General features: G+C 38.9%; 4 protein-coding genes across 6 annotated transcripts in view; 3 read left to right on the forward strand and 1 right to left on the reverse strand.

Annotated features, from left to right (window-relative positions):
- LOC121645114 (zinc finger protein OZF-like) overlaps positions 1 to 13364 on the reverse strand; it is a 352747-nt gene that overhangs the window by 33104 nt on the left and 306279 nt on the right. The window lies entirely within an intron of this gene.
- The window catches only part of LOC121645121 (zinc finger protein OZF-like), a 37562-nt gene that overhangs the window by 15985 nt on the left and 8213 nt on the right, over positions 1 to 13364 (forward strand). The window lies entirely within an intron of this gene.
- Positions 1 to 13364, forward strand: part of LOC121645137 (zinc finger protein 32-like) — a 27109-nt gene continuing 13745 nt past the window's right edge. The window contains exons 1-3 of one of the 3 annotated variants that reach the window (XR_006011356.1): positions 1 to 250; positions 2011 to 4896; positions 6422 to 8371. Coding sequence is in view for 1 of the 3 variants with exons in the window: in XM_041993536.1 (XP_041849470.1) it covers positions 4725 to 4896; positions 6422 to 7401 (1152 nt within the window). In the remaining 2 variants the exon portion in view is untranslated. Of the gene's footprint in view, positions 251 to 2010; positions 4897 to 6421; positions 8372 to 12130; positions 12141 to 13364 lie in introns of those variants that run through there. The other 2 variants (XR_006011355.1, XM_041993536.1) reach the window with 2 other exon arrangements.
- Positions 9041 to 12109, forward strand: LOC121645139 (zinc finger protein 239-like). The gene is made up of 2 exons (XM_041993538.1): positions 9041 to 9312; positions 10293 to 12109. The coding sequence occupies exons 1-2, from the start codon at positions 9141 to 9143 to the stop codon at positions 11252 to 11254; spliced, it is 1134 nt and encodes a 377-aa protein (XP_041849472.1). The 5' UTR covers positions 9041 to 9140; the 3' UTR covers positions 11255 to 12109.

A 13364-nucleotide genomic window follows, 5' to 3' on the forward strand; every position in this document is an offset into this window, starting at 1 on the left:
ACAAAAACGTCCGTTGTTGCATGTGAGCAGGAAGATGGTTGTGTTTTCGTCTCTCAGCTGAATATTTCAGTTTCAGCAACAATGTCTTCAGTTCAGCATCTGAGAGAGTTTATCAGCAAGCGACTAACTGCTGCTGCTGAAGAAATATTCACAGAGTTTGAAAAAACCATCGTCCAGTACGAAGAAGAGATCGATCGTCAGCGCAGACTGAATACCAGCTGGAAACCACAGAAAAAGTTAAACAGAACAGGTATGAAACACTGTGATGGTCTCAAAAAGTAATACGTGAATATGTATCATGAAGGTTCCTGATCAGAGCTCTATGTTACATTTATTTCCAGGTTCATTCACAGTAATTTTACAAACATTCAAGATTCGAGAAGATTCAAGATCTTTATTATCGTTATGCAAGCCCACGTAAATAAGAGAATAGAAATATAACAGGCACAGATACATAAGTTAAAAAAAGTCTGAGATTAAACCTGCTGGTTACAAACAGTAATAAGGATTCCTCTTGTACAATTCAAGCTTAACAGGTTTTAAGAGACGTGACAGAGGTAAAATATGACAGAAAGGTTACAAATGAAACTGGGAACACTCAAGCAATTATAAATGTTTAGACCTGACAGACTAATTTGCAGATGCTCCCAATCAACTAGAGTAGTAGCTCCGTAGAGGGGCTGATGTAAGGGAGCACATAAGCTATATTGCTATAAGTCTTCACTCACCCATCCAAAAAATTTAAATCATGTGTTTCAATCATTTCCATCCTCACAGGTGTATAAAAATGAAGCACTGGGGCATGCAGACTGTTTCTACAAACATCTGTGAAGGAATAGATCGCTCTCAGGAGCTCAGTGAATTCCAGCGTGGTGCTGTGATAGGATGTCACCTACACAACAATCAGTCATGAAATTTCCTCATTCCTAAATATTTCACAGTCAGCGTTCAGTGGTAGCATAACAAAGTGGAAGCGATTGGGAACGACAGCAACTCAGCCACTAAGTGGTAGGTCCCATAAAATGACTGAGTGGGTTCGGCTGAGGCACGGTTCACAAAGGTCTGCAACTTTCTGCAGAGTCCATTGCTACAGACCCCCACACTTCATGTGGCCTTCAGATCAGCTCAAGAATCTTCATAAACTGGGTTTCCACGGCCGAGCAGCTGCATCCAAGCCAGACATCACCAGAAGCGATGCAAAGCGATGGATGCAGTGGTGTAGAGAACGCCGCCACTGGACTCTGGATCAGTGGAGACGTGTTCTCTGGAGGGATGAATCACACTTCATCATCCGGTTATCTGATGGAAGGGTCTGGGTAGGGTGGTTGCCAAGGGAACGGTACTTGTCTGATTGCATTGTGCCAAGAGTAAAGTTTGGTGGAGGGAGGATGATGGTTTGAGAAGTTTTTCAGGAGTTGGGCTTGGCCCCTTAGGTCCAGTGAAAGAAACTCTGAAAGCTTCAGCATACCAAGACATTTTGGACAATTCTATGCTCCCAACTTTGTAGGAACACTTTGGGAATGTTTATTTCCTGATCCATCATGACTGTACACCAGTGCACTAAGCAGGTCCGTAAAGACCTGGATGAACTTGACTGGCCTGCACAGAGTCCTGACCTCAACCCGTTACAACACCTTTGGGATGAATTAGAGAGAAGGCTGAGAGCCAGACCTTCTCTTCCAACATCAGTGTCTGACCTCACAAATGTGCTTCTGGAGGAACGGTCAAAAATTCCTATAAACACTCCTAAACCTTGTGGAAAACCTTCCCAGAAGAGCTGAAGCTGTTATAACTGCAGACGGTGGACCAACATCATATTGGACTGATTTGATTTAAGAATGGGACGTTTATTACGTTCATATGAGAGTCAAGGCAGATGAACCAATACTTTTGGCGATATAGTGTACATCCTCTTGAAAATTAGTGAAGACAGCATCTTTCCAAAAGACTCTGGAAAATATTCCTACAGTTATTTAGTTGTTTGTCTATTGTGTTTATTTGTTCCTGCAGACCTCCCTGAGCAACGTGTCCACAAGGAGGAAGAAGTTCTCACTGACCAGCAACTCTGTGACCAAGAGAGGAACTCCAGTCTGGACCAGGAGGAATCTCCAGAGATTAAACAAGAGCAGGAGGAACTTTGCGCCCGACAACAGGGAGAGCAGTTCGTACTGAAGCAGGAGACTGAGAACTCTATATTAGTTTCCACTTGGCAGGAAATTGACTTCAGTGAGGCAGAAACAAACGCTGACCAGCTTTCCTCACATAACTCCCCCTCACCTGAGATTCAAAATCAGGAAGTAAACAATCACACAGACTTAGAAACAACTAGAGAGATGGAGACGAAGCCAAAAAACAATCATAAAAGAAAAAGAAGACACTGTAATGCTGAAGATAACTCACCAGCTTTAGAGAGTCAGTTTGATTCTGATACAAGTAGAAATGTTTTGATGTTTGACGTTAGTGGAAAATCCTTTAGAAGTGGGACAAATATGGAGCAAGATGACAGAATAAACACAGGAAAAAAGCCGTATGAAAGAAAGAAAAGATTTAACCAACAAAAAATCCAACAGGATCATAAATTTGCTCCTTGTGAAAGTTGTGGGAAACTGTTTTCTAAGCAGTATTTGTCCATCCACATGAGAACCCACACGGGTGAGAGACCTTTTTCATGTAAAATCTGTGGGAAATGTTTCACTCAAAGTAATAATTTGTCGAGACACCAAAGAACTCACACAGGTGAGAAGTTGTTTTCTTGTGAAATATGTGGCAAAGATTTCACTCAGAGTGGCAGTTTGGTGATCCACAGAAGAATCCACACAGGTGAGAGGCCCTATTCCTGTGAGATATGTGCCAAATGTTTCCATAGCAAAGGTGATTTAAATTCCCACAAGAAAACTCACTATAGTTAGAAACCCTGTTTTTAGTTAGAAAGATGTCATTGTACCTTCCAGTGGAATAGCAAATATATTTTAGTAGTGTTGTTATAGTTTAAGTGAGTTCTGGCTGCAGAGATTTAAAAACAACCATGAAAATAATCAGTACACACGCTTCACATCGTTGTCATGGTTACTGATCTTTTTCATTCTTACCAGACTTGGCATAAAGGTTTAAAAGTGTGTGTTTGTCGGGATCAGTATCGTCCCCTTTATTTTTAAAATATTTACAAGCTATTAAATATCATAATTAATAGAAACATGAGTGCAAAAAAATACATAAAATGCAATGAATTAGTTCAAATAAACAGAATGTAGTTATTGCACAGAAGGACCGGCTTTATTGGACGTCTTCAGCGGTTCTTATCGGTGTGATTTTGAATTGTTTGATGTGCTCACTGCTCTGGGAAAGAAACGGTCTCCTGGTCTGTCAGTCAAACAGAGCGAAACTACATTTTAGAGCTTTTTAAAATGGATAACTTTCTACAGCAGACCGTGATGGTTTCACTTTATTTTTTTCTTATTTTATGTTGTTAATGTGTTTAATTATTTGCATTTTCAGCTTTAATGTTTAACGTGTATACGTTGCCTGTCATCCGCAACGTGTTTCTGTTTGTTAGATCACGATTTTATTCATTTTAACAAACAAAAAATTTCTGGGTGTTTGGCAAACAATGAATTGATGCATGTTCAGAGTCGATAATAATTTACAGTGTTTATTTCTCCACAGCCTGCAGAAAAAATTATATATCAGTGATGTTTGTCTGTGTTCAGGTTTTCTTTCTAAACTTCATCAGCTTCAGTGACAAAAGACTCTTTATTCCCTAATTTTTTTTCAAATTAATTCGCTTTAAAAGCTTGTTCAATAAATATATTATGTTTTTTTTATTGTTTAAAATGAACTTGGAACGTGAATTTACTATCCATGATTAAAGATGTAAAACAAACTTACAATCTGATGCCAGCTGTACTACAAATAAAACTAGAAAAAAACACCAGGTGTCTTCTTATTATGCAGGGCTGGAAATTGGATTCACGTTTTGGACAGTTTGCATTTCCTGTAAAGAACTGTTAAACATCTGAACCTTTTGTTTTACCAAAAAAATAAATAAATAAAAATACTACTAGTGTAAAAATAAAAAAAATTGCCTATTTAATTTCCATCATTTCAACAATCAAACCAGAAAGTTGAAATCCTTTAGTTTTCCCTTTCTTACTTGTCTGGTGAGCATTTGGCTTCATACCTGTGTTTATTCTGTCATGTTGCTCCAAATTTAGCTAAATTTTAAAGGTTTTTCCACTAACATCACACATCAAAATCTTTTTACTTGTCTCAGTATCGAACCACTCACTCTGAAACAGGAGTGTTGTCTTAATGGACCTAAAAGTGAATGTTACGTAAAGCTCTAAATAGGATCTTTCATGATGTTCATTCAGATCATCATAGCGTTCTCTACTCTGGTTATAACTTCCTCTGTGGTTTCCAGGTGATATCCAGCAGTCTGCGCTGACCGTCCGTCTCTTCTTTGTATTGGACGATGAGTTTTTTCGAGCTCTGTGCATTTTTCTTCAGCAGTACACGCTGAACTGAAGACATTGCTGAAACAGCTGAGAGACGACAAGACCCCCGTGGGTCCGCACACGTAGGAACGGGCGCCACGCCCACTGTCGGAATGTTTCGGTGTGACACCGAGCGGAAGTAAACACATCACTAGCGGTGCATGTCTGGACTGATCTTGAAGACGATTGTTTTGTCGTATATCAGCTGAATATTTCAGTGTTACAGCAACAATGTCTTCAGTTCAGCATCTGAGAGAGTTTATCAGCGAGCGACTAACTGCTGCTGCTGAAGAAATATTCACAGAGTTTGAAAAAACCATCGTCCAGTACGAAGAAGAGATCCATCATCAGCGCAGACTGCTGGATACCACCTGGAAACCACAAATAAAGTTAGATAAAAAAGGTAGGAAACACAGCGATGGTCTGAAAGAAGTAACACGTAAATATGAGTCATAGAGGATCCTGACTGGAGTTCTTGGTTACATTTATTATTAAATGAAAATGGCATTGTCGTTATTTTTCAGACAGTAAATAACACGAATGCTTCTCGCTTAAAAAGCAGAAGTAGCCCATTTAGCATTTAAACACACATATGTAAAAGATAAAGAGGGAACTTAGGAAGCAATTGTTTTGAAATTACTATTATGAAGCATTTGAAACTTTCAACATAACATCTGCATGGACTAACAAAGGACAGTGTGTCATAAAACAGTTATGTATAGCGATCAAGTTTCTATGTGCATCTTTAAATCTGACAGTTATTTTATTAATACTCTCCACTTCTGCTAATTTCTCCACTTCACGCAAACCACACAAACAAGGAGTCACATGAAAGCAGAGACTCTGCTGCTTACAGAGACGTCTGTCTCATCAGGTGGGACAGAAAGGCTGGAGCTAGCAGCCAGAACCAGAAACCAGGTCTTACTTTAGCTGTTTGTGGTGAAAGTTTGATTCCAGCTCTAAAAACTCTGCTAATGTGTTCTCCGATGACTCTGCCTTTGTTTGAAATGAATCATGAAGGTCCTGCTGGTTTCCATGGAGATGAAGGAGGTTTAAAGTGAAGTATTCACTCTTCCTTTCATATCTTGGGCTTCACTCCTGAATCTGACCATTGATAGATGTTTCCATCATCAACATCGACTGATGGCTCTCTGAGACATGTCCATGTGTGACATTAAAACATCTGTAAGATCGGTTTACTTGTTCAGCTTCTACTCTTGCACAGTTCCTCATCTGACTTTACTAAATCCTAGATGAACTGCTGCTGCTACTTTCTGGTTTCCCTGAAAGTCATGTGGTTTTCTTTTAGGAGGAAATAACCATTAAAATTTCTACTGTGTTTTTACTGTATGTATAATACTGTGATTACATATTTAGCCCTTGTAGCTGTTGAAGATTTATTAAATTTTATTTGTGTGTGTCATTTCAGACAGGATTCAGAAAAACAGGCCTCATGAAGACGAGGTTACACTATCGCTCAGTGAGCTATGAGTAGCACGCGGTGTTACGCAAGACTTTTCAGTGTTAATATTTGGACTTCTGCGTTGTACTATGTTATGGTTTAGTGTTGATTGTTAACATATAAATACATTTCTGTATTTGATCATGTTGAATGGGGAATGTAAGTGAAATATCTTTTTTTCCTTTTTTTTTACCCAGAAAAGAACTTGCATTAGAAAATAGACATGAAGACAGTTTTGAAAGAGATTCAGAACAAAATGTTTTTAGTGCTGCCTGAGATATTTAGAAATAGTCTTGGTCGGGCTCAATAGTGGATTCAAAGGAACTCTTGTTTTCAAACGGGAGTGCCAAAAAGCCCCTGAAAAATATATTATTATGAAATTAACATGTGCTCCTACAGAAACCTACATTTTAAGTCTAAATTCATCTTTAAAAATCTGATCACTTGTGTTCATTTGTCCCTTCAGGCCTCCCACAGCAACATGTCTGTCAGGAGGAAATTTTCACTGACCAGGAGAAGAGCTCCAGTCTGGACCAGGAGGACTTTCCAGATGTTAAAGACGAACAGGAGGAACTTTGCACCAGACAGGAAGGAGAGCATCTAGTACTGAAACAGGAGCATGACTTGGTGTTGATTTCCATTGATCAACAAAGTCATGTCAGTGAAGAAGAACCAAACACTCATCAGCTTTACTCGCATAACTCTTCCTCAAATAAAAGCCAAGATAAGGAGGGAAACAAGCACATAGACTTAGGATCAATCCGAGATGAAAAGATGAAACAAAAAAAGAGACATCAAAGAAAAAGTGATGATGAAGACTCTCCCGTTTCAGAGGGTCAGTTTGATTCTGATAAACAATCTGTAGAGCATGGTGTTGGTGGAAAACCTTTTGGGAATGAGACAACTGTGGAGTTGAATGACAAAATCCATACAGGTGTGAAAGAGGCTTTCCAGCCGTGTACGACAACACTGAGTGAAGGTTGTACTTTGATTAGTCACTCAAAAATCCCAAAAGTTGAGAACTTTCATTCTTCTGAAAGATGTGGGGAAAATGTTTCTAAAAGTAACTTTCTCTTAACTCACATGAGAACCCGCACAGATGAGAGGCCTTTTTCATGTAAAATATGTGGGAAAGCTTTCAGTACACAAGGTAATTTGTTGGTTCACATGAGAGTCCACACTGGAGAGAGGATGTATTCTTGTAAAACATGCGGCAAAGGTTTCACTCAGCGGGGCAATTTGTTGAGACACATGAGAACCCACACCGGTGAGAGGCCTTTCACATGTGGAACATGTGGGAAGAAATTCAGCCAGGGTGCACATTTGTTTACCCACATGAGAATCCACACTGGAGAAAAACCCTATTCTTGTGGAACATGTGGAAAAGGTTTCACTAGAAGAGGTTCTCTGAGAAGTCATTTGAAAGTCCACACAAGTGAGAAGTGATATTCTTTTGAAACACTTGGAAAGTTGTGGTCTGTGGTTGTTAACCGGGTTACTTTTTAACTCATATATGCAAAGTAGTGGAGTGGTTAGCGCTTTCACATCACAGCATCTCACAGAACTCTGGTGGAGAACTCCAGCTGGAAAGATCAACAACCAGCATGGTGGCGAGTATATGTGCTCTGCGTGGGTGTGTTGAAAAGATTTATTTGCACTGTTATTTTTGTTCAACATGTCTTCCAAACTGGATTTGAACTCAGCAGTCAAGGCATGTTTTTTCCTCAGTACAGCTTATATCATTTCAATGACTTTGAGTGAATCACACTTTTATTACCTCACTTTTAGATCATTGGAATTCTATATTCTATATGATTGTTTTGGTCAATCATCACTTCCTCGCCTGCAGTCTCGCCTGCAGCAGCAGTGATCACATCACAGCTGTACTGGCCTCTAACTTACCTGTCTATTTTTGACAGCCTCACCCTCCATCCAGAGCACTGAGGTTTATGAATCAGTTGCGTTTGGATGTTCCTTGATCCAGGCTGAAAGGTGGAGGTGATGGAGCCTTTTCAGATGTGGTCCTAAACAACCTGCCTGTTTTCATTTTACTCTGCTGACAACTCATATCTTCTTGGTGGCTTTTGGACTTGGTTGAGTAGCATACACTACTCACAAAAAGTCAGAAACTTAAAATGCACTTTAACCTTTATTAGTTAACTTAATTTGACTTTCTTGAAAAATTTGAATCCACATTTTGCAACTGTTCAGTGTGCTTCTTGTATAACGTGCTGTTAGTTCAATGAGCACTTGTATTTCAACAGTCCAATTTTGTGAGTAGTGTATCTTGGACTTCATGCAAGCATTATGTTTTTTTCTTGTTATTTTACCCATTTTTAAAAAAAACTGTTTTGCTGTTTATTTGAACCTGTATTAATTGCTGCCTTAGAGATGGTAAAGTGTTTTTTTATACTCAGTCAGCTTGTGTAGCCTTTTTGTCAAATACTATTTTAAATATGCTAGAAAACAAATCATATACTTGACAAGTTAACTTTTATAAAGTTAACTTTATTTGTTAGTACATGTCTTGCAAAACACACTGAAATTTGTCCTCTGCAGTGGGCTGCCAGGTTCGGTGCCCAGGGAGCAGTCGTGGCTGAGGGCCACAGTGGTTTTTACCTTGGTTGCCAGCACGGGGACTCGAACCCAGGTTCTCCAGACCCAAGCTAAGACCCAAGGATTCATTTATGATGCAATTTTGCGTTTATATATATATATATATATATATATATATATATATATATATATATATATATATATATATATATATATATATATTCCTATTTATATGTAATATTATGTCCTGAGACTAAACCATTGTTGTTTTTATGATTGATCTTTTTTTATAGTCGTTATATATTTCTATATATATGTAGAGAGAGAGAGATCCGATGTCGTACACTACATCATTTGCACCTTCATTTCTTCAAAATAGGTATTTTAAGAAAGATTTATCTTATATTAATTTAACTTAAGCAGAGGGCTGTAGTGCGTTTTAAAGAGTGTGGAAACTTTCCTCAAAACGAGAGCTAGCGACAAGCGAGCTCACATTCCCTGTCGGAACGTTTCAGTGTGACACGCAGCGGAAGTAAATAAACCTAGAACCCGTTGCTGCAGGTTTGGGCTGAGCTGGGAAACGGTTGTGTTGTCGTCTCTCAGCTGAATATTTCAGAGTTTCAGCAACAATGTCTTCAGTTCAGCATCTGAGAGAGTTTATCAGCGAGCGACTAACTGCTGCTGCTGAAGAAATATTCTCAGAGTTTGAAAAAACCATCGTCCAGTACGAAGAAGAGATCGATCGCCAGCGCAGACTGCTGGATGTCACCTGGAAACCACAGATAAAGTTAGATAAAACAGGTCTGAAAGAAGTAACACATAAATATGAGTCATAGAGGATCCTGACTGGAGTTCTTGGTTACAGTAAATAATACGAATGCTTCTTGTTTAAAAAGCAGAAGTTTAGCATTTAAACACGCATTTAAAAGACATAGAGGGAACCTTTGAAGCTATTTTTTTATTATGAAGCATTTGAAACAATTAAATTTCAACATAGCATCTGCATAGACCAACAAATGGCAATGTGTCATAAAACAGTTATGTATAACGATCAAGTTTCTATGTGTATCTTTAAATCTGACATTTAATTATTTGTGAGTTTTATGACAATAGCTGTACAAAGTGATGGTGAAGTTGAGAAGGGCATTTGGAGGGATCGAAACATTTTTTTTAAGAATAGGATCATTTCAGCTGATTTAGGCTTCAGTCTGTTCTTCTTTGTTACTACCTTCAGTTTTTGGAGAAGACCTTTCACATGGCACTGAAGTATCTGGTATGTGTAGATCTCTCCTGGCAAGCTAGTAAATATAAAGATGAACAGCTGCCCTTGAGTTCCAGTATTTTAATGGGTCTTTGCTTCTGGAGTGGTAGGGCTCGGCCAAATAAAGGCCAGTTCTTGAGCACGGATCAGAAATGACCTGTTTCAGGGATAATAATTTCAAAGAGCTCGCACACATTCCTGCCTCCATTTTTCCTTTCTTTTCTTCCCTCAACCTCTCAAGCACTTACTACACAGATATTCATACATTCACTACACACTAATCTGCCAGCCTACCTGACAGACCAACCCCAGATGTTTCAAATGAAATGAAGAGTACTAGCTCCATAGCATGGCTCTTCCCCAGGAGAAAGTCTGAACTTTGTGTAATCCCTGTTTCCTGTGGAGGAAATGGATGGGGTCATGAAAGCACTTTTTAAAAAGATCTTAGTTTTTGCAAGATTGTTTCAGTCAGTTTTTGTCTTCAGTAATCTATATTTTTGTTCCTTTATTTTTCCTCCAGACCTCCCTGAGCAACGTGTCCATGAGGAGGAGGAAGTTCTCGATGAGCAACAACTCTGTAACCAGGAGAAGAACTCCAGTCCGAACCAGGAGGAATTTCCGGAGATTAAGGAAGAACATGAGGAACTTTGCACCAGACAGGAGGGAGAGCAGTTAGAACTGAAGCAGGAGACTGAGAACTCTGTACCAGTTTCCACTTATCAGAAAAACGATGTCAGTGAAGCAGAAACAAACACAGAGCAGCTTTCCTCACATAACTCCCCCTCACCTGAGATCCAAAATCAGGAAGGGAACAGGCACATAGACTCCACTTCTCAAAGAAACCAAAGTCACTGTAACGATGATGACTCCCCCATGTCAGAGATTCAGTTTGATTCCGATACGATAGAAAAGTCTGCAAAAAGGGATGTTTATGAACAAACCTTTAAGAGTGAGACAGAAATGTTGCAGCATGACAGAACAGGTGGGAAGCCATCCGCTCAGCAGACATGTAAGAAAAGTATGAGTAAAACTACACTGACTCATACAAGAATCCCAAAAGCTGAGAAGCTGCATTTCTCTGAAAGATGTGGGAAAAGTTTTTCCCAGAGTCATCAGTTTATCCACATGAGAACCCACACAGGTGAGAAGCTCTTTAAATGTAAAACATGTGGGAAAGGTTTCATTAGACGCGGTAATTTCTTTAGACACATGAGAGCCCACGCTGGAGAGAGGACGTATTCTTGTAAAACATGTGGGAAAGGCTTCTCTAAACAGTGGAATTTGTTGAGACACATGAGAACCCACACCGGTGAGAGGCCTTTTACATGTGGAACATGTGGGAAAAAATGTAGTCAGGGCAGTCATTTGTTGACCCACATGAGAGTCCACACTGGAGAAAAACCGTATATTTGTGTAACATGTGGAAAAGGTTTCAGCTGCAGTAGTGCTTTGAGAAGACATCTGACAATCCACACTAGTTAGAGGCCTTTCACATGTGGGGAAAAAATTCAGTCTGGATTCTCATGTGTTGGCCCACATGAGAATCCAGACTGGAGAAAAGCTGTGTACTTATGGAAAGGGTTTCATCAGAAGAGGTTCTTTGATAAGTTCACACATTTGAAAAGTTATATTCTTGTGAAAGATGTGGAAAATATTTTCTAAGAAGTATTTGTTAATTCACATGAGAAGTCACCGTAGCAAGAGATTGTATTCGTGTAAAATATGTGAGAGGAGTTTTGGTACGTTCATATGAAAAATCCCACCGGTGAGAAGCTGTATCCTTGTGAAACATGTGGGACAGGTTTGACTTGACAGGGCACTGCGACGCACATGAGATTCCACGCAGGTGAAAAGCCTTTTAACGTGGAACATGTGGGAAGACATTCAGCCAGAAGTCTCATTATCAATGCTCTGGAGTCTATACTTTGTTATCTGCCAGTCAATATATTGAAATCAAAACTTTTCAATATATTGAGATTCCACCATGCTAGAACAAAACATGGTATTTGTTTTCTCTTCGGAGAGTTTTAGGCAATAAACTCATATGTTAAAACCAGCTACAGTGTTTTTCCTCCATGTCTTCTGTGACACATGATTATGGTAGCCTATCAGACGTGAGGATGGTGCTGCTGGTGTCAGTGATGATGTTTTGATGTTTTACTGGTTTAATGCAGGTTCTTGCATATGATGTTTTATACAAATAAAACAGATAAAATTTGAATATTCTTGCAAAACTTTTAAGTAATTCAACTTAAAAAGGTAAACTAATATATAGACTCATTATATGCAAAGTGAGATGTTTCAAGCTTTTATTCATTATAATTATGATGATTGTAGCTTATAGCTTAATTAAATTAGTTTTAATATTGTATCCTCTAAGTGCCACACTGATCAGTTAATTAATCCAAAACACCTACAAAGGACTCCTGAGCGTTTAAATAGTCTCAGTCTGTTTCAGTAGAATTCACATCATAGGGAAGAAAACCATCACTGACTCCCTTCAAAAGGAGGGAAAGCCTCAAAAGGTGATTGCAAAAGAAGTTGGAGGCTCTCAAAGTGCTACATCAAAGCACATCAATAAAAAGTTGTGCGTGAAATTTCCAGTCGGTGGTGATGTGGGAGCCATGCCATCTAGAGTTGGTCCACGCAGCATCTAACAGTTTTTAGAGCACTTCATGCTTCCTGCAGCAGAAAAGCTTTGTGGAGAAGCTGACTTCATTTTCCAGCAGGACTTGGCACCTGCCCACACTGCCACAAGAACCAGAACCTGGTTCAATGACCAAGGATTACTGTGCTGGACTGGCCAGCAGACTCTCCAGACCTGAAGCCTGTAGAAAGTTTATGGAGCATTGCTAGGAGGAAGATGAGACCAAACAATCAGAAGAGCTGAAGCATCCTGGTCTTCATTCCACCCCAGCAGGACCACAGGCTGATAACATCCATGCCACGCCACACGGAGGCAGGAATTCATGCAAAAGGGGGCTCAGACCAGAACTGAGTTCATACGCAGGACTAGACTCTTCAGATGGTCAACATTTCTGGATTCAAAATAATTTTTTTTTAAAATTGATTTAATGTAATACTAAAATTTTCTGAGATTTAGATTTTTGGGTTTTGATAAGCTGTAAGCCATAATCATCTAAATTATAACAAATAAATGCTTGAAAGTTATCTCACTGCCTGTAATGAGTTTATATAATATATTAGTTTACCTTTTAGGTTGAATTACTGAAATAAATCACATTTTGCACAATGTTGTAATTTTGTGTTTAACTTGTATTTACTATATTTTAATATATTAAAGACATTTTATCATTTTAATCTGTAGTCTAAATATTTTTTTACCCAATATATTTATAATTTTATAAGCATTTCTTAGTATTCAAGGTTTTTCATATTTCATGTTGCTCTTTGTGAATTGGCCAATGATCACACAGCAGTTTAATGAAGATGTGTGAGACTTGTGTAACTTTTATTAAAAAAATTCAACAGCGTCCATCATCACATGCAGCTAAGAGCTTTTATCCTCCTGCTGCAAGAAATTAGCTGGAACAGCCCATTGAGGTGGGACAAAAAACAACAACCTGCAAAA

This window comes from Melanotaenia boesemani, chromosome 8 (genome assembly GCF_017639745.1).
Source record: "Melanotaenia boesemani isolate fMelBoe1 chromosome 8, fMelBoe1.pri, whole genome shotgun sequence".
Lineage (NCBI taxonomy): Eukaryota > Metazoa > Chordata > Actinopteri > Atheriniformes > Melanotaeniidae > Melanotaenia > Melanotaenia boesemani.